This window comes from Haplochromis burtoni, unplaced genomic scaffold, assembly GCF_018398535.1.
Source record: "Haplochromis burtoni strain Fernald_Lab_line unplaced genomic scaffold, NCSU_Asbu1 Contig_628, whole genome shotgun sequence".
Taxonomy (NCBI): domain Eukaryota; kingdom Metazoa; phylum Chordata; class Actinopteri; order Cichliformes; family Cichlidae; genus Haplochromis; species Haplochromis burtoni.
Window position 1 is genome coordinate 76,535 of NW_024582989.1, and position 20,420 is coordinate 96,954.

The 20,420-nt window shown below is 42.1% G+C and overlaps 2 protein-coding genes across 2 annotated transcripts in view; one reads left to right on the plus strand and one right to left on the minus strand.

Moving 5' to 3' along the window:
- The window catches only part of ankrd46b (ankyrin repeat domain 46b), a gene marked incomplete in the record, with an annotated part of 9,069 nt that extends 324 nt beyond the window's left edge, over window positions 1-8,745 (minus strand). The window contains 2 exon segments of the mRNA XM_042214920.1: window positions 5,822-5,917; window positions 7,675-8,745. Coding sequence (XP_042070854.1) covers window positions 5,822-5,917; window positions 7,675-7,985 — 407 coding nt within the window.
- A 1,248-nt stretch (window positions 8,746-9,993) lies between these two features.
- On the plus strand, window positions 9,994-19,279 carry LOC102305597 (collagen alpha-6(IV) chain; the record flags this gene model as incomplete). The annotated part of the gene is made up of 16 exons (XM_042214921.1): window positions 9,994-10,188; window positions 10,268-10,331; window positions 10,959-11,033; window positions 11,472-11,579; window positions 11,687-11,797; window positions 11,930-12,001; window positions 12,383-12,502; window positions 12,579-12,695; window positions 12,891-13,052; window positions 13,175-13,273; window positions 13,390-13,542; window positions 15,642-15,758; window positions 15,840-16,031; window positions 16,132-16,303; window positions 16,397-16,511; window positions 16,657-19,279. Coding segments are annotated over 16 exons (2,133 nt in total), but the record flags the coding sequence as incomplete, so codon positions are not given.
- Between the last annotated feature and the right edge of the window lie 1,141 nt (window positions 19,280-20,420).

Sequence of the window (20,420 nt, forward strand, 5' to 3'; positions counted from 1 at the left end):
AAGAGAGAGAGGAGGTATTGCTGTTTGGTTGAATAATGTAGTATTTTGGTTGGTTTTTGTGTGTTGTAGTGGTGGGGTCTAATTGTTGAGTAGAGAGCGTGGGGGGTCGGGAATAATAGGGCCTTCGCACTCTGCCGGTGCTTCCGGGGCCTATCTAATAGGGGGGGTGGAATGAGCAGGAGGTGAATAAGGGGCTGTCGTCGGGTCTGCGGTTGTCTCGGCTCTAATTAATTAAGGGGAAAGGACTAAGAGGTATGGTGCGACTTCTAGCTTGGCGGCGGCTATTCATGTGTATTTGTTGAGAGCGAGAAGGTACGGTGATTGATTGAAGGTTAGCTATAGGGGGAATATGCTTGCAGGAGTTGCCGGCTCGTGCTTCATCGTTGTTCGTGCACACCTAATTGGGGGTGGGGATTGCAAGGGAGGCCGTGGCGAGTGTAGTTCTGTGCTGTCTGGAGAATCTTCTATTTTATTTTCAGCAGTCATTAATGTTCTTTGTTATTTTGTCTAATTCGATTTTAGGAGATTCCTTATATTACGTTAAAAACCCGATTGAGATTCGACGCGCACCCACCACACACACAACAACACTCCAAAACCCACACACACAGAAACACAAAAACATTGGTTTGGCTCAGATATGGTTATTAGTGCTTTCTTCTTGACCTTCAGGACCACAACAGAGGGATATCCCCTCACTTTTTCTCCGCTTTCCGCTTGTCTGGAACAGTAATAAACCCCTTTATCTGCTTTCTCTGTCTGTTGTAGTGTTAAAAAAAATCTTCCATCTTCCTCCCAACCAGATGACACAAAAAATCGGCTATCAATTCCGTTTCTTTGGTCTTCGTAGGAATTGCGCTCAACTACAACATGCCCTTTTTTCTCCCACCTTGCAGACACAGATTTATTGGTTATTGGAAAGTAACACGGTAGTAACGCAGATTGTCCTTCTTCCACAGTTACTTTAAATAAAGTCCCAGATTTGGTCGACTTTCCAAATACTTGGCTGATACCAAATAAAACGGGGAAATAGCTCCAAGGATTCGATCTTTGAGAAGCAGTGAGGTAGAGCGTTTCTTTTATGCGAAGTAGGCAGGGTTGTTTAGATATTTTCTACCAGTCTGGTCTTCTTGTTTTTGAATCTTGTAACCCAATTCATTCATGAAGATGTCTTTTGAACTTAGACTATAGACTGTAGATATGTTTAGCTTGGTTTTAGTACAAGTTTTTCTCACAACCATGGAAATAATGTAGGGGAGACCGGGGATAGTTGTAACATTTTTGACATTTCTGTCTGTAAATTGGAGCTCTTTTAAGGTAGTGGATTCAAAATGTAATGCAAAGTATTTACATGTCTCTGCTATTAAATAGTGCAGCTATTTTCTCTGCAGCACAATTACCCATTGCATGGTATGGTCTCAAACACAAAGAGTGAAATGTTACAATTAACCCCATAGTCTGGGTTAGTTGTAACATATCCTGGGGTGAAATGTAACACAATGAAATAAGGGTACTAACAAAACATTAACATGTAATCTTTGTTTATTCAACACATGAATGCACTTAGAGCCATTTATGTAGCTGTGTGTGTGTGTGTGACAGAATGCAGAAATCTAGCTTTTGAACATATTCCAACCCCCCAAAAAAGACAAATTATGGAATTTTCTGCAACTGAATATTTCATTAATTTTGGTTGGTCTTCCTTGAGTTTGGCCTCATTGGCTCAGTGGGCATTATAACCTACAACTCTTGCACCAATTTTGAACATAACAATGAAGCTGAAAAAATGTAGTTGTTCACCAGCATCGCAATTCCATTACTTTTTATCATGGCTTACCTTGGTGTGGTTTGCAAAGTGCTTCAGAAAGATGAGGAAATCTGTTTCTTGCACCCATCCTGATTTATTTCCACTACCAGTACTTCCTACTGGTCCATCTCTGACACAGTGGTCTGCATAATGTATGTGTGGGAACACAAACAGTGGAGGAATTGTGTTGCCAATGGCATTAACCGCATATACAAATGCGACCAGTGAACCTCTCTCTGCTGATGTCGTTGCCCCAACTTGTTTAATATAAGTTAAAGTAATAGTGTGGTAAGTTGTAACATCTGCATTAAGCCAACGGCTAAAACATTAGCACTAAAGACCTACACAGAATATATCCCCATAGACATACAAATAACATAATTTAAGTTTGATGAGTTTAACTGCAAAGCAGATAATGCTATTAGAAATTGAAATAAAGTAGAAAAACTTACTTTTTGGCATACAAATGACTTTTTTTCGTGTTAAATTGTCTGTGTTTGACAAAATGTGCTGATTTTTCACATGTGATAGCAGAACTGAATTGGGCATGCACAGGATGAGTCACATCATTTGAAACTTAGCCCTGATTGGAGAAATTGGAAGTGTTACAACTGACCCACGTTACAACTATCCCCGGTCTCCCTACTTAATATTTTCTGCTATTATATCAACTTGAATGAGTGAAATAGTAAAACAGTGTAGGAGCATAAAATTATAAAGGCACGTGAGCTCCCATTTCAGTGAATGTGGGACGTTGTAGCGCACGCCCTGGACCACTATCTCTGAAACGTGATTCTGTACTGTTCCCTGGTAATAACGTCCGGTCAGAGACGTAGAATGATGTCAGACTGGAAGAACTTTATTTACAACGAGCCCACATCGAACACGCACTCTCACTGGCGAGTAGGGACGTGGTTCTGCAATTAATAAAAATAAGAAATAACATAAACAAGACTTTAACTTGTTTTAGTCACATTTGTGATCACTGTGTGGTTTCTGTCTTATTGTTGAACAAGGCTGTGTTCTTCATTGTGTGTAGTTGAATGTGTGCGGTTGACAGTTTCCAGTTGTGCACAGGCTCCTTGGACTGTGTGATTTTACTTTGAATTGTGTACTGTGTATGTGGGAGAATACCTTTAAGGTTTATGTTGAAGAGTGAATCTGTTTCAGTGCAGCTGGTGTACTTTCTTCCTCCTTCTTGTTGTCACACTCAGACTTTTAACGTCCTTGATCTTTGCATTAAATCAGCTGGTCCTGATAATCTGCTCCTGCCTTCCAGTGAGAGGCGATCAGGTGACCAGATGTTGTCTTGCAGGTGTCGATTGCATTTCTGTGAGAGCGGAAATGTTACATCATCACCTACAGTTGGACGAATTGTGGTTGATTAAAAACTAGAAAAGGTAGAAAGCCACTGCTGGTTTCAATTTCACAGCGCCTGTGATGCTCACCGCTTTGGTATTTAAAGTGACATTTGCCAAAACTCTAGCTGACTGTAATTGAGACCCCACTCAAACACATTCTCCAGTGTGTGTGTGAGAGAGAGAAAGGAGGGTGGTGCCATTGAGTAAAGTGTTTTTATTTCTCTAAGTAGTTTAATTCATGGTTAAGTACCACATTAACCACAGCACCAGCTGTTTACACAGTTATTTATTGGTCTGTTAAAGCCTGCTGAGGGGAAACTGTAGAGCAGAGAGGGCCACAAACAGCCCACTTTGGTCTCAAGTGGGTTAAATCACTGCAACTCTGTCAGTGTGAAATGTTTAACTACAGCACCATCCTATCATTACTGTTGTTTTTTCTTCAGCACACATACAGTAACAGGATAAAACGACTTCCTGCCAAAGTGTGATCCCCCCCGTCTGACAGGCAGCAGCAGCAGCAGCAGGCGATGTACTTTCAGTCATGCTATTGTTACTCTTACCAAAGAGCTGATATATTATGGTCACACTTCTCTCTGTGTAACAGCACAGTTCAGCACAAATGCACACCAACAAACAAACAAAACTTAATAAAACACATAAAAATCAATCACAGTATGCTCACATTGAATAATCTGACAGTCAGAAATATATATGCTCCTCCTGTTTTCTCTCATATGATGATGATTTCGGTGGATTATACATCCACAAACACATTAAGTTCAAATCTCACAGAAGTGGCACGCCCACATACGTCTTTGTTTGAAATTAGAGTTATTGCCAATAAGTTGGGGGGGGAGTAAATTAATAATAATGGATTGGATTTATATAGCGCTTTTCAAGGCACCCAAAGCGCTTTACAATACCACTATTCATTCACTCTCACATTCACACACTGGTGGAGGCAAGCTACGGTTGTAGCCACAGCTGCCCTGGGGCAGACTGACAGAAGCGAGGCTGCCATATCGCGCCATCGGCCCCTCTGGCCAACACCAGTAGGCAAGTAGGGTAAAGTGTCTTGCCCAAGGACACAACGACCAGGACAGAGAGCCCAGGGATCGAACTGGCAACCTTCCGGTTACAGATGCGATTCCCAACCCCCTGAGCCACGGTCGCCGTAAATTGATAGTATCTTGATATTTTGCGTGATGATATGAAAATATCAATATTTTATATTACAGCCCGTCTCATGCATCATGAGGCACGTTAGCCGAGTAAACTCACATTAAATCATCCCAACACAAGTGCCATGGAGCACTGGACGCACTCAGTTTGATAAACCTGCCTCCTAATTCATAACAAATCACAACAACAGCTGCTTCAAGGCACTTTATATTTCAGAGTAAAGACCTACAATAATCACAGACTGATATCATATTGACTCAGCAGGCAGACAGACTCCCTGACATTTATTAACTGTACTTACTGCACGGGTGCTTAGATTTGCACTGGGAATGACAGCTGCAAACAACTTCAGACCCTTGAGCAGTTTTCAGGAAGTTAGGACTGAAATAATCTCTGTTTGATGATCTTAGTGCTGATTTATCTTTTCAGCTTGTTTAAGAATCTGTATTTTGCTGTGTGTGTGTGTGTGTGTGTGTGTGTGTGTGTGTGTGTGTGTGTGTGTGTGTGTGTTCAGTGCGATGAGAGCATGCTCCTTACTGAACTGGACCCTGCAGAGCACCGAGGGCGTCCTGTCCAGCTATCAGGACCACCTGGACAGGAGTTTGTGGAGGACCTGGCTTTCTGGAGGGTCCTGCTGCTGCTGGATGGTGTCATCGCCCTCCTCTCCCTGGGCACTCGCCTACTACGTCAGTCGGTCCTGCCTTTCTCCACCGCCAGCTGGAGCTGGTACGAGAGGCGGAAGAAGGGCGGAAGAATAAATTGAAGAAGTCTCGTTAGCTGTGTAGAACAAAAACTCAGGTTTGTTTATTTGTTGCTCAATTTGATCCTTTTATTGTGAATCTTGAACACATCATTGATCGCTAGTCAGCACGCAATAAATATAATATTAGTGATACGAGAGAGACGGTGACTCAGAGACCCGCGTTCATGTGTGGCCTAACACCTTTACAAGCACTCATTGATAAAGTCACTTTTACATCCCTGTTTGCTCTGTTACAAGCTGTATATTGCTGATGTTTTGTATCTTTTCATTGTTTTCTCCTCCCTTGTTATTTATTGTTACGTTTCGGTGTTGTCAGTGTTTTGTTTTTGCGTGACTGTCATGTATTTCCTGTTTTACTTTGAAAGTCTGTGTTATCTTAGTGTGTTCAGTTTACGTTTCCTTGTCTCGTCAGGTCTAATTTGCCCCAGCTGTGTTTCCCTCCTGTGGTCCATTCCCTGATTGCTCCTTCTATGTATTTAAGCCTTGTGTTTCAGTGTGTCATGGTCGCGATCTCCCCCGTGTTGTAAATAGTTTGGTGTTTTGTTGTAAATAAATAGTTTGTTGTAAATAGCTGTAAATAGATTTGTCGATACTTTCGTTTTGGGATTTTGGTGGTGAGCTTTAGTGGGGGGTTTTTTTGTGTGTTTTTTTTCTTTATTTTTATTTTTTTCGTGTTGCACTCCGGTTGCCTAGGCCGGGGTGTAACACACCTCCTGCTCCTCCAGCCCCTCCAGCAGACGAATAGCATCCTTGTTGACTCCGCGTCTCTTCGCCAGCACCAGAGGAGTCGATCCGTTGTGGTTACTGCAGTAAGAACAAAAGAAATCTATTATTTCTTTTATCCAACACACGAGTTTTGTATTAACTTGAACCAGGAAACCTCCATAATGTGAATATGCTGTTCCACAACTGTGCATACATAAATACAGTCACAAATGTAGCCTGCAGATAAAAACAATATGATTAGTCTGCACAGTAGAATTAAAAGCTAATGTTTTTGTTAAGTTCAACTGAAAACTGAAAGCACTGAATCCTTTTTAGTAATCCCAGCAAACAATGAGCCAGATGGCCTTGGTACTGGCTTTGTCGCGGGTATGGGTGATTTACGTAACATCAACTCATGGCAGTAAGTGATGACCTCATTTAGTGAATTAAAACAATTTCACAACTCCCAAATATTCCCTGAAAAACCAGAACGTATCTAAGTGTTTGTGTCATATTTCAGCAGCTTCATCAGGGGCATCTTTCAGACAAGTCTAACAGTCTAAAAAGAGGGTAATCGGTACAGCAGCAGCATGAGGTCATCTCTTGTGTTTGCCATGGGGTGACTGAGATCTGTTAGCTTATCCATTCATCTTGTAAGCATTTGAACACACACAGCAAAATGTGTACTATGTCTGACACTTTCAGACACTGGTTTAGATTTACATGCATGAAGAGTTCAGAGACTTCCTGTTGTGTTCATGCTCACGTGATCATTTTTGTGTCTGCTGGGGAGCGATATCACAGTACCAGCAAAAACACAAAGTCTGGTTTATTGCACTCTTCAGTTACAGGATTATTTATCAGAGCTTTAAAGTCTCCCAGAGAAACATCAGATATTCAGCTTCAGTTTGTTCACAACTTACTTGATAACCCAAAAGTTGGTAAAGGTGAAATGCTACTCATGGTGCCCAAGATGATAGTAAATGGTTGTGAAGGTTGAAGACGATCCATACAAAAGAAAAATGTGCGTGATCTAAAGGTTTCAACAATTTTCACATCTGGTGCAACCTTGACCCGATTTTCCCTCAAAATGAAATCAGCTCGAACTCTTATTGGCGTTTACCATCACACACGATTTGAACACAATAGTTTGAAAACTGCAAACAAACAGAACCAAATACTCCTCTCGTCTCCTCTGAGGGGAGCAACAGTGCACTCCCCCCGAGGGGACAGGAAGTCATTAGATTCGCTCTGCTGAGAGGTGAAAGGTGAATTCCACCAATGGGATTTTAGCAGCAGTTACATAGAAAAGACTTATCTTTTAGTTATATTTCTTTCATTCATGAAATTTACGATACTTTGATTCAAATTCCCCAACTAACTTTATATATTTAAGATGCTCAATAAGCAGTTACAAAGAAAAAACAACCCAAATAACATTAAATGAATACTCTGACAGAATTAACACCAACCTCCGACTGAAGATTCAGAGTACTGTCTGCTCAATTTTAAATTTGTTTCTTTTTGCTTCTTTTCTGTTGTCAGTTCTTTGTGGATTCAGATCATCTCTAGAGCAGCTTTGCTCATTGCAGTTTAATTTGAGTTTAGTGCTTTTTCATTCATTCAGAAATCTCTAAAGGGCAGATTTAAGTTGTTTAGAGAGGGTATTACAACCCAAACAGTCTCAGTACACCACATGGCTTTTAGCTTCTACCATATCATCGTGAATCATGCATGACTACATGATTCTGAATAGTTGATATACATGAAATTAAAAGTGGAGTTAAAATGAGAGAACATTAAGTTGCTCAGGGTGGAAACAGCTCACTGTCATCACCTGAACTCTGAATTCTTACCAGATGTCGATCTTCAGCCCGTTGGACACCAGGAACTGTATCGTATCCACGTGGCCGCACAGGTGCAGCGCCGTATTCCCCTGGTAATCCGTCGCCAGCAGATCGGCCCCAAACTTGTGCAAGAGGCGGCATATTTCCACGTTCCCTCTGGCGGCGGCTAGGTGGAGGCCGGTGCGGCCCCGGTTGTCACGGATGTTGGGGTCGCATCCGGTCTCTAGCAGCCTCTTGGCAAAGGGCAGGTCTCCATCAATGCACGACTGCAGCAGAGGCACGCTGGTCTGCGACGAGTCGTTGATGAAGACATAGGACATGTTCGAGTGGGTGTCCGAAAATTCCAGCGTACCTGAGACGGTGAACAAAGAGGCAAAATGTGGAAATGTTTTCTAAATACTGAACTAAGATGCATGCTGAGCCCCCTCGGGAAGCACTCCCACCCCACTCCACTCCACCTGCCTGCATCTGTCTCCCCTGTTAGAAAGAAGGGTGGTGTAAATTGAGCAGCAAGTGTTGAAAGACGCTCAGTTCTTAAACTTGTTTCCTCACTTTCTCTGATTTCTCTGCTTTTTTAAAGAAAAGAAGTCAAGTTTCAGACTGGAAATACTGCTCCCTCTCCTCGGATTTCCATCACAATCCAAATCATCCTTTTTTTTTTTCCTTGCCTCATCTGAGAGTTAAAGTCACTGCACCTCATCTTTCTCTTGTCTAACTGGCATGACAGTTATTTAAAGTGAACCTGATTACTCTGCTGGCCTTTTGAAATTAAGCGTCAGGGATCAGTGAGGTTGAGTCCATCTGCCAACTCTTAGGCACATTTATCAAACACATTTAAACTCCCTGTTTTCTGTGTTTGCATCTTTCACCACACTTTTTGATGAATTGCTTCTGCTTTCTCTTCACCATCTCTGAAACCTGCACTCGAGACTTGCTGAGTGATTTCTCATTTCTCCTTTCTTACATTAGCTCTTTCCCCTCTCTCTTTCAGACAGCGAGTACTGCCACCTAGTGGCAAAGAATCACATAGCTCATAAGTTTTTTCTTTTTTTTCTTTAATTATGAAAGTTTTTATTCTGCATAGTTTTTACTGGAAGTTTTAAAAAAAAGAAAAACGCCGACAACAGCGTCGTCCAAAATTACAAATTTGTGTATTTTCCTCTTTTAAAAAAAAAAAAATTATTCAAATAAACCAAGATATATTGAAGTCAAGGAGTATAACACCAGCAGTATTTATGGGGTACTTATTTAAATTTCAAGTCAAAGTCTGTGTCTGACAACTATTTACACTCACTGGCCACTTCGTTAGGTACACCTTGCTGCGAGAGCCAGATTAGTCATTTTGAATGTGGTTTTTGTGATGAATTTCTGTGTTTTTTCATTTGTACAGTCAGCCAGTAAGATCACTCTGACTTGGCGCAGTACGAGTGCTGATTAAAGCCTTTCTCATGGGGTCTACCAGGCACTGTGTGTTTTCTGGGGGACTGGAAAAATTAGCAGCAAGAAGTGGTGATTTTGGGACCTCAGGTCATACTAAGTCCACATGTAGTGAATCTCACGTTGGACCGATCAACACTGCTCCAGCACCGTAAGTACACTAGCTAGATGATCTAGTTGATTTGGCTTTGCATCGTTTCTGTTGTTGAACTTCTGACTAGGGCTGGGCTGTATCATACTGTTCACGGTAATACTGGTGTAATTTTGGGCAACGACAGGAAAATGAAATATCGCGATAGAACCTGGGTAAAACGCGCATGTGCTGCGCCTTTGTTTACATACGCACATGGCGGCGATGCAGAATGAAAAGAGCGAAAGCGGATCGTTGAATGAAACAGAGGATAATCTTTTTAGAAGAGATTCATATTTGTTACATATTTTTTAAAAAAAGGAATTTTTTCATAGATGAGGACTTCAACACTGAATTGGTGGATGAAGCTGAGAGGACCAACACAATAAAGAGGGCCGGGGCAGTGACTCAGATTAGTGGAAATACTGCCTCGCAGACAGAGAGCATCTACGGTTGCCTGTGTTGGGATACCTCTCAGCTTAACAAACAAACAAAATATCTGTACTGTGCTCTTAAAGAAGGGGGAAATTATCAGTAAACCCCTAAAAAAGCATTTTGTTACATGCTGAAAACATGCTGTACAGTTTAGCACTTTCATACGGGAGTCTCCAGATACTGACCTTCAGAGCCAGCCCCAAGTTCCCACTAGTGGAACTGCAGCTGTTCGCACTTCTGCAAAATGTAGGCTCTCTAATGAAGAATTTAACTGCTTTTTGCTGCTGTGAACATCCATCACCTTGTGTTACAAACTCTGATCTTTCTCTGGGTTAACAGGTGACAAGGGTCAGCCAGGTGCACCTGGTCGTCCAGGACGACCTGGAGCTCCTGGTTTCCCTGATGTGAGTAAAGGGCTGCCGGGAGAACCTGGCCTTTCTGGGGAAACAGGACTTCCAGGCTTCTCTGGACAAAAAGGAGAATCTGGAATTATGGGATTCCCCGGCACTGTGGGACCAAAAGTAAGAAAAGATGCATATACATGTAGCAAATTTTGCCAGGCAGAGATTAAAATTCGGATGTTTGTTTGTTTGTTTTTAGGGCAATAATGGCTTTCCAGGTTTATCTGGAAGGCCTGGAGAAGTTGGTCGGCCTGGTGCCAAAGGTAAGAGTACATATTAGTGCTGTTGGATATAAAGATATGCATCGGATGATGATATGAGAACATCTGTATTACACTATCATTTGTTTCGTTGTGTCCCAAAATAAACTGTTTACGGCAATATTGTAGTGGCTATATTAATTTCTAATAGTTCTCACGTTCTCTTCTATTTAAAAAAAACGCACTATGCATGGGCAAGCGACTGTTTTCATGCATTGTTGTTTGCAGCATGTGGCTCCGCCATCCGCTTGTTTATTTTCCACATAAAAGTGTCACAATAAAGCCGAAGATTCTGTTCCAACTTTTCAAAATAAACTGACGTGATGATAATATACAGTATTCTCAAACGTCAAATTTTGGAATATGCATTAATGAAAATACCTCAAATAAGGTACACGACACCCAGCTTCACGCAAGTTGCCCGAGATTCACAGAATTTACAGAAAATGTTACATTTTTGTGATTTATATCGTTGTCGGGACGATAAATGTGTTATATCAGGATATGAGATTTTGTTCATATCGCACAGCACTAGTACATATGAAGTCTACCATCAGTGATAAACATCTTCTTTACATCTGTTCATAATCAAATCAAACATCCTTTGACTTAAATGCTTTCTTCTCTTAGGACTACCTGGAGAAACTTTTGGTTATCCTGGAGCACCAGGACTTAAAGGCCGACAAGGAGATTCAGGGATCCCAGGTAAGACTCACCTTACTTGGTTACGGTGAAACTTTATTTGTCATGGCCATTGATCAGCAACCACTGATCAATGGCCATGAGTACCATTCACAGAGAGTTGGGGAACGGCTGCAATCACAGAATTGTAAGATGGTGAAAGATGTACCCTTAGGCCCCCTCCTTGATTCAGAGATGGTCTTTCCCTTTTCACATCTCTGTAAATAAAGAAAAGCATCCAGCATCACATCACTTGTAGTGTTGTTGTTGTCATATTTTATAAACTTGTTGACGTGGATCAGAATTTACATTTCCTTTATATTTTATTTTTAGTAAAATAAATATATTTAGTGCAGGTGAAGAAATTCTTAGTACTGTGGGACAAGCTTTTTGGGAGATCAGAGTTGGTCTCCAATCTCTGATTTCTTCAGAAGTTTTATAACATTTTAAATATGTCGACAGGCGACCAAGGGAAAGTTGGTGAACCTGGCGATAATGGATTTTCAGGAAATCCAGGTTTCCTCGGACAGAAGGGGATTCTTGGTGAACAGGGGCGGTATGGAATAATGGGTGAGTAACTCCTAAGAAAACAAAGTCCTGTTGCAGTAATTCCTTCATGACGTCGTAGAGATTTGTATTTACAGAAAGTGTTGAGATGTCGTTTTTCTTCTCTGCAGGCTCTCCTGGTTTCCCTGGACCAAAAGGTCAGCCTGGATTGCCAGGAATAGGAAGGGGGCCTGATGGGCTTCCTGGTCGGCCTGGATTCATTGGAAATCGTGGGTTTAAAGGTGAAAGGAAAAAAGAAAATCCACTACATTCATACACTAATCTTACAATGATTTTTCCAAATGAGGTTAAAAAAATGGTCTTTTCCAGTGTTTTTAATGTTTTGTTTGTTTGTTTTATTTTTGTTATTTTAGGTTTTCCCGGACCACCTGGTTTGGATGGCCTTAATGGCCTAGCAGGACCTAAAGGCCTGTCTGGAAACCCAGGCAAGAATCACATTTCACACCAGCTGATTCTATATTTCTTGCTTTATTTCACAGCTCACTACTCACTCAGTACTCAGTAAACCAAAATGAGATGTACAATAAGCCAGATAATCCAAAGCTAAAGCTAATCTTAGCATGATCCAGTAAGAATAGATGAATGTATCAAGTAGTTATGGCTCGATAACTGAGGAACGATGAGCAGTTTTGCATTTTGGCCCTTTGTGTGTCTGCAGAAAAGGAAAGTTCATTATACAAAGCTGTGAGGCATACTGCTTTGGCAAAGCTCAACCTTTTCACCCTCTTCATCAGGGTCAACATACGTCTGATTGTTTTAGGCTTGCAAAGATGAAAGATTTAACAACTTTATGTTTTTTAATCTAGGTGCAATTCTGGGAGGTAGGCCCGGCCTTTCTGGTAGTCCAGGGTTGAAGGGAGAAAGAGGTGTTTCCCAACCCGGTGTTCCAGGGTATCCCGGCCAAAAAGGACAAAGAGGAGAACCAGGTGAAATAGACTTCAATGAAATCAAAAATGTGCAGATTCAATGTGCAATAATATTTTTTTACTTTCTGTATATCAGGTCCTTTTGGATTGAAAGGGAGCCCGGGTAACCCTGGACCTCCTGGACCCAGATCAATAGAAAGCTTTCCTGGACCTACAGGAGATGCAGGTCTCCCTGGACTGGATGGACAGTATGGTAAATACATTTCCTTAATCAACTTGAATGATTTTGTTTTCCATTCTCTGCTTTTTTCACATTTTTTCTTTTTTCCCTTTATATTCTCCTATACTTTTCTATGCTTAGTTTTTCTTTCTTTTCCCTTTAACGTTAATTTATTCAACCTTCCTTGAATTGAATTTCTCTCTTCCTCTCCTTTTTTCTTTCTTATAGGTGTCCAAGGTCCTCCAGGTCTTCCCGGCCCACCTGGTCCAGGCACAGCTCAGGGAGACAGAGGTGACCCTGGTCTGCCAGGCTTCCCAGGGAACCCTGGTACAAAGGGTGAACCAGGATTACCTGGAGGTCCTGCATTCCCTGGCAGACCTGGTTTAAAAGGTGGAGTATGGCTAAAATACATGGCATGAACTAAAAATGCTGCTTCTTCTTTTCTATGTTTGCTCCTATATGTTTTCAATTAAAAAAAAGATAAACTGAAACATTATGTATTTGCCCTTCAGGACAAAAGGGTGATGGTGGTTTTGCTGGAATTCCTGGTGTCCAGGGTTTTAGAGGCGACTCTGGTTTTCCTGGAAGCAAAGGAACGGCAGGAATTAGAGGTAGGACAGCATAAGTCTTTAGTTTCCCCCACTCTTTTCCCCACAATTTCTTCTTCATTTTCTTCTACCCTTTATCTTTCCTCCATCCCTCTTTTTCTCCACCCTTTCCCTTCCAGGGTTTCCAGGTCCAAAAGGTTTGCCTGGAGTCATATTTCCAGCTTCACTGCCAAATGGGCCATATCCACAAGGTGATCCAGGTTTCCCTGGTGAAAGAGGAAGCCCTGGTAACCCTGGAGAGCCTGGTCAGTCTGGTTTTCCTGGGCGTAAAGGTGAGTTGAAGGCACAAACAAAGTGTGTATCTGCATCCACTTAACCTGAACAGAGTTACGGGGGCACCATTATAACAGAGACATCCAGACTTCCTTCTCCTCAGTCATTTCTTCCAGCTCTTTTGGGTGGGTCCATCGAGGTTTTCCCAAGCCAGCCAACATACGTAATCTCTCCAGCATGTCCTCAATCTGCCTCAGGGCCCTCACTGAGAACACCTCACCTACGAAGCACCTGGGACGGACCTTAGTCAGATGCCTGAACTACCTCAACTGGCTTCTTTCAATGTCAAGGAGTAGTAAGGGACTTCTCCAAGTCTCTTCCAAGTGGCTGAGCTCCTCATCCTGTCTCTAAGGCTGAACCCAACAACTCTTGAGAGAAAGCTCATTTCCACCTCTCGTATCTGCGATCTGATTCTTTCAGTCACTACCCAGAGCTCTTGACCAGGCCTTATTCATGAGTAAGAGTAGGAATGTAGATTGACCAGTAAATCAGCTCTCTCTTTATCATGATGGACCAATGCAGCATTCACATCACTGCAGATGCAGCCGGAATCCATCTGTCAGCCACCTGCTCCTCTCTCCCCTCACTTGTGAACAAGACCCAGAGATATAAGAGGGAAGTTACTTGTCCCCTACCCCAAAGAGGCACTCTACACTTTTCCAACTGAGGACCATGGCCTTGAACTTTGAGGTGTTAATTCTCATCTCTCCGTGTCTCCTTTTGCCATAAACTTCCCCAGGTGGGATTTGAAGGGGACCCGGGGCTGTGTTTCCAGCACACCCTCGCTCTCTGTTTGTGTGTGCCTGTCCTGTCTAAAATTCCAACCTGCCACCTGGTCCAGCTCGTTCTAACGACAGCTCTACTCCTCTCTTCACCCGAGTCTCCAGAACATAAAGCGGCATATCTGACATATCTGATTATGCAATTACCAAGTTGATCATTGACCTTCGGCCCAGGAAGTCCCAGTGCCAGGTCCACTAATGGACTCCCATGTATTCGAAGATGGCGTTCAGTAAGGGTCAGCTGTCGTTAGAGCAGAAGTCCAATGACAGAACACCTTTCGGGTTCAGACAGACTGTTTCTCCCAGTCCCACTACACCCAAGGTCACACTGTCATTGTCCCCCAGAAGGACAATGAGGTCACAAAGTGGGGTATTTTTCCACACCCCACTCAGGGAACCCAAGAAGGCTGTGTACTCTGAACTATTATTTGACACATAAGCGCAAACGACAGTCAGGTCCCCGACCCTGTCGTCCTTTAGAGAAAACTCCCAATGTGCATGTGCCCAGCCAAGGGATTGCAAGTATACTCAACAGCTCTCACCAAGGGCAGCTGCAGAGTGGAGCAAAGTACAACAACTCTGCATGAAACTGTTTATGAACCCAACCTGTGCATTGAGGCAAGTTCCACTATATCAAGCCGGTATCTCTTGGCCTTAAGCACTAGCTCAGGCTAGTGACATTTCATGTACCCAAAGTCAGTTTTAGCAACTCGGGATCAGACCACCAACCACAGACTTTCAACCACTGCCTAATCCACTCTGCATCAGACTCCTGCAAGTGTCCACAGGAAGGGTGGCCTCATGGGCTAAACCCTGACCACCATTCACTTGCTGACAATGTTCTCCTCTGGGCTTGGCTCAAGTATGGGGCCTTTTTAACTCCAGGCCAGCCAAGGAACAATGATCCAAATGGTTTGTGTGATTCAAACTTAGTTTACCCTTTTCACCCAGAATAAGTTGCTTTGGGAGAACATACCAGAGGTTAATTGCCACCAACAACATAGCTTCTACGACACACAAATCCCTCCATCACAATAAGATAGCATTGGAGGAGCGTTATCCTTCATATCCTGCAGGAAACAGGAGCTGTTTGTTCTGCTTAGGATAAGCTAGTTTGCTTCCATTCAAATGCAAACAAAGTGAAAGAAGGCAAATGTTTTTAACATAGAGTGTTAAAATCTACTTTCCCCCAACATCAATATAAATGATATGCAGCTAATCTGGCATGTTTTAATGTACAGAGAGAGAAAAAACAATAATAAAGTGAGAAGATGAAAAATGAATGATAAGCAGTGTAAAATATTCTCCTGCTGCAGGTACTGTGGGGAACCCTGGTCCATTGGGTAGACTGGGCAGGACTGGAGTTCCTGGTTTTCAAGGACCTCTTGGGGATCCCGGACCTCCTGGTTTCCCTGGATCCCCAGGAGCACAAGGTCAGGATTTTTGTTTATCTTCGACTTTTTAATAGCTTATCACTTCTAGCATGTTCTTATTCTTTCCCCCGTCTTCTTCAGGGTTTCCTGGTACAATTGGCCCTCGCGGCATTCCCGGCAGCGTCGGCCGCAGCCACAGCATCGGCTACACTCTGGTTAAGCACAGCCAGAGCCCCCAGGTTCCCATGTGTCCTCAAGGCATGGCCAAACTGTGGGAGGGCTACAGTCTGCTGTATGTAGAGGGACAGGAGAAGGCACACAACCAAGACCTCGGTATGAAAACACTCTCAGGCTCTTATGAACCATAAATACTAGTTATAGCAGTCTTTGTGGGGCACAATTAAAGGTTTAAAACCTCCCTTTGTCTCTTCAGGTCAGCCGGGGTCGTGTCTCCCCAGGTTCAACACGATCCCCTTCCTCTACTGCTCGCCCAGCGAGATTTGCTACTACGCTAGCCGCAATGATAAATCCTACTGGCTCTCCACGACCGCATCCATACCCATGATGCCCGTGGAAAAGGAGGAGATAAGACCTTACATCAGCAGGTATTGTACACTGTGTTACTTTAGTCAAGCTGCCTGTCATATACATGTGCATACAATTAATGAAGTTTTCATCTGATTATATGAATAACACAGGTGTTCAGTATGTGAGGCTCCATCTCAGGCAGTGGCGGTCCACAGTCAGGATATGACAATCCCCAACTGTCCTATCGGCTGGAGGAGTCTCTGGATAGGATACTCCTTCCTAATGGTACGTAGTTAATGGCAGCTTCTACCAAACAGATTTAGACCAGCAATTAGATGAAGAGGTTATTTCTTCCCATGGTTCTGCATACTGCCAAATTGTCTTCAGAGATGTCATATTTAAAAAAAATGTCCTTTCATTTCTGACACAGCACACAGCAGCTGGTGCAGAGGGCGGCGGTCAGTCCTTGGTGTCTCCCGGTTCCTGTCTGGAGGACTTCCGGGCGACTCCGTTCATCGAGTGCAACGGCGCCAGGGGCACCTGCCACTACTTTGCCAATAAATACAGCTTCTGGCTGACAACCGTGGATCCAGAAAATGAGTTTACCTTCTCGCCAGCCAAGGAGACGCTGAAGGGAGGCCAGGAGCGCTCCAGAGTCAGCCGCTGCCAAGTGTGCAGCAAGATCTTGTAGTAGGCAAAGGTGAAAGATGGAGGAGTGAGGCGGGGAAACATCAGGAGGGGATTCACTAACATTTCAAGAATTTATGATGGAGGATCAGATGGATTTAAAAAAGAACACGTGACTGACTGAATGGACCTTTCTCCTGTGCTGTGATGGTTTCAGAATCGAGTCGAGCAACATCGGCCCCATTTTGAGAGTTTTTTATCCCCTGTAGGAATGAATGGCTTATAAAAAAAGAAGAAGAAGCTGGAGGTAGGAGGAGGAAAGAGAAGAGTCCCAGTGTGAGCGATCTTCTCGAGATTATCACTGATAATGGTGCTATTGTTTATGTATGTGTTTATTACGTGTCAGCTTTCTTGTGACAGATGTCAGCGAGAATCATTCTCGGCTACCTCGGAGAGTGCCCCCACCCCCGTTTAAGCAAACAAGTGCCCCTCACACACGTTAAGCACCCAATTTAAAGGTTATCAGCTCAGGAAGTTGGCCGTTATTGGTTCTTGTCGCTCCCATAGATACTGACAGCAGGCAGAAAGTCTCTACACCAACTCTGACGTCTGACTGTCATATCTATGGGACAGACAAGCCTACAAATGCTTTTCAATGGGCTGATCACGTTTGAAGTGGGTACATAAGAGCTTAATGTGAGATGAGAGTAAAATTACAGATTGCTGGTTGATTTTAAGGTTTTAAAGCGAGTTTGCATTATCTTATTGGGCTGATCTGAGCAAAGCAGATATAAAGCTTCACTGAAATCCCATCTTTGGGAAGATGAAACCTGTTTTCTTCATAAACTTTTTATTCTACGGCAGTTTAGCACCACGAAGGTGCCCACTGTAAACATGCTGGGGATTTTTTCATGTGTTGCATCCATACCTGCAGTATATTTGATGTCGGCCACTTCATTATTGGTTTGAAAATCAACTTGCCAAGACATGTGACTTGCTTGAGGTAAAAATGGTGTTGAAGCTATCCTTTGTTTTTAAGTTTTTGTGATATTTGGATTATTTTTTGGTGCCTTACAATCGGACGTGTGAATTAAAGGAGTTTTAGCTTCATGTAAAGATTAAAAAAAATCTGTGGAAAACTATAACTCATTAGCAAATTATTTTTTGCATAAACAAAAAAAGACTAGAAGTATTTTGTTTATTGGACTCCAACAAAAAAACATAAACAAAGCAAGTTTCATGTCTTTAAGTGCTGGTTTTCATATAGAAGGTGAGAAGCATCATCTGTTTGGGGAACAGAAGGAACTTAGAAACAATCTAAAGTATTCCTAAACATGTCAAAGTCCCTGCGTAAGCTTCACGTAAGCCTGTGTACATTTCACAGTGGGACTCTCAGGTTGCTGCTACGTTACCGTTAGTATGACTTTAAAGGTCAAGTCAGATTTTTCTGTGCAACAGCTGAAATGACAATAGAGAGCTGTTGTTATTGCACTGATGTGGACACAGATGGTTCAGAACATCAAAGGGGCATACATATCTCCACCTCCACTCTCACAGGTTTTCTCTATGCTGCGACCAAACAAGTATTTCTTTTGATTATATCACACTTTTTAAGGCTGCCATTCGCTTGCATTTTGCAAAATGACACAAAACACACACTCTCTGATAGATGAATTATTGCTGTACATAGTGCTTACTGTATTTTTCAGCAAATCATGTTAGCGCAAAGGTCTATGATGTTGTTACTCGGTTCTTTTCTTTTCTTTTTGTGTCCTCGGACAGGTAAGAAGATGGCAAAAGGACAATTCTGTGCCTTTAAATATAGATTTTGCAAAAAAAATACAAAAACACACAAAAAATTAGAAATTGTATCTGTTTTTGCATTAAATTTGGTTTTCCTCTGAGTCAAACAGGTTCATCTGTGCTTGGACAGTGGAAGCTACAGCATGACTTGTAACCACTACGACCTCTAGCACGTCTCTCTCTGCTGGTAGCCCTGACTTTAACGCTGTGCCACATAGTACATTTGTGTCTGTATTGCTTTTTTTTGTAATCTAGATTTGTAATTATTGAGTCGTGACACTAGCCCCTGGTTTTATTTACTGAGAAGTGAGGGAATGGGAAGGTAATGATGTGTACATTAAATTTTATGGAAAGGAAAACATGCCTGTGTTTTTATATGGGAGCTATGTTCACCGCTGATGATTAGGATGCTAACAGCACACTTTATTGCCAGTTTGGACTTCACCGCACGTTAAGAGCCAAATGGAGAAACATGCTTTAAGATCCCTGAGTGACAGAAAAGAAATGCAGTTTTCCTCAAAGAGGATCCATAACAAATCAAAAGTGGCAACGCAACATGTCTGTTCCTGTAACGTGTGTTTCTGTGCTCACACACTTTGAATTAAAGTCTCAAAACTACTTAACAAATGCATGTTTTTGTTTTTAGCTCAACATGAGGAAGTGAAGTGAGTTTAAATATAAAATCTGTAAAACCGAATGTTGCTGCCAGTGGTACTGGTTCATTTCACAAAGTGGATGTAATAGAGCAATAGAAGATACAGCAAGAGCACATTTGGGTGTTCTGATAGGACAACGACTCCAAACACACATCAAAACTGTTTTTAGAATAGATCAAGCAGGATAACTTTTACAGAAGGGATAGGCCTTTCCAATGGCTCCATGGTCCATCTCAGAAAACCAACAAGCTTTAATTAACTCTGCCATGCTGCCAAGAACAGTGGCCAATCCAGCTGGAAGTATGCGGTTGTTTATGTTGTTTACCAAAAGAATCTTAGCAAAGGACATTAACCCAAAGCTTAGTGGAGAATATACTTTTGACCATGTGTGGATTAGAGAAAATCCAGATTAAAATTAAACTTGTGCATTTGAATTCATTTTTTTTCTTTTTTTAGTCTTACAGATGTGTGCTATAATCAATCACTACCCTGGAAAGAAACAGTTCGAAAGAATTTATTAAAGGCAAAGTTACCATGTCATGGTGACATGATTGATGTAAGATGATGATGTAGTGATAAATAAAAATAATTAGAACAATATTAATAAAGAAAAGGCAAAACACATTCAGAAATGAAAATTGAGAAGAGATGATCACAATTCTGTTTCTGCCTCTTAGTTTTTATTCACTTAAAATTTTATATGTTTATTTAAAGATGAATATACAATACATAGATAGATAGATCAGAAGATAGAATAGACAGAAGACAATAGATAGACAGTAGATAGATAGATAGATAGATAGATAGATAGATAGATAGATAGATAGATAGATAGATCCGATAGTCAGTAGTCAGATAGACAGAGAGAGGGTAGCACTTATAAAGAAAAGAAGAAGCGGAACTCGTAGCACAACAACAACATTGTTAGCAGCATTAGCTCGCAAAAAAGCGAGGAGACTTTTTTCTTCTTATTTGGGTCCCATTAACAGGTGAGTGTAATAACCGAGGGCCGTCAGAGAGTGTGAATGTGCAGTCTGTTGCCCTGTGTGCTTGTACGGTCGGAGAATCGCACATTTGTGAGCCGTTTCAGCTATGTGCACAACGTTAG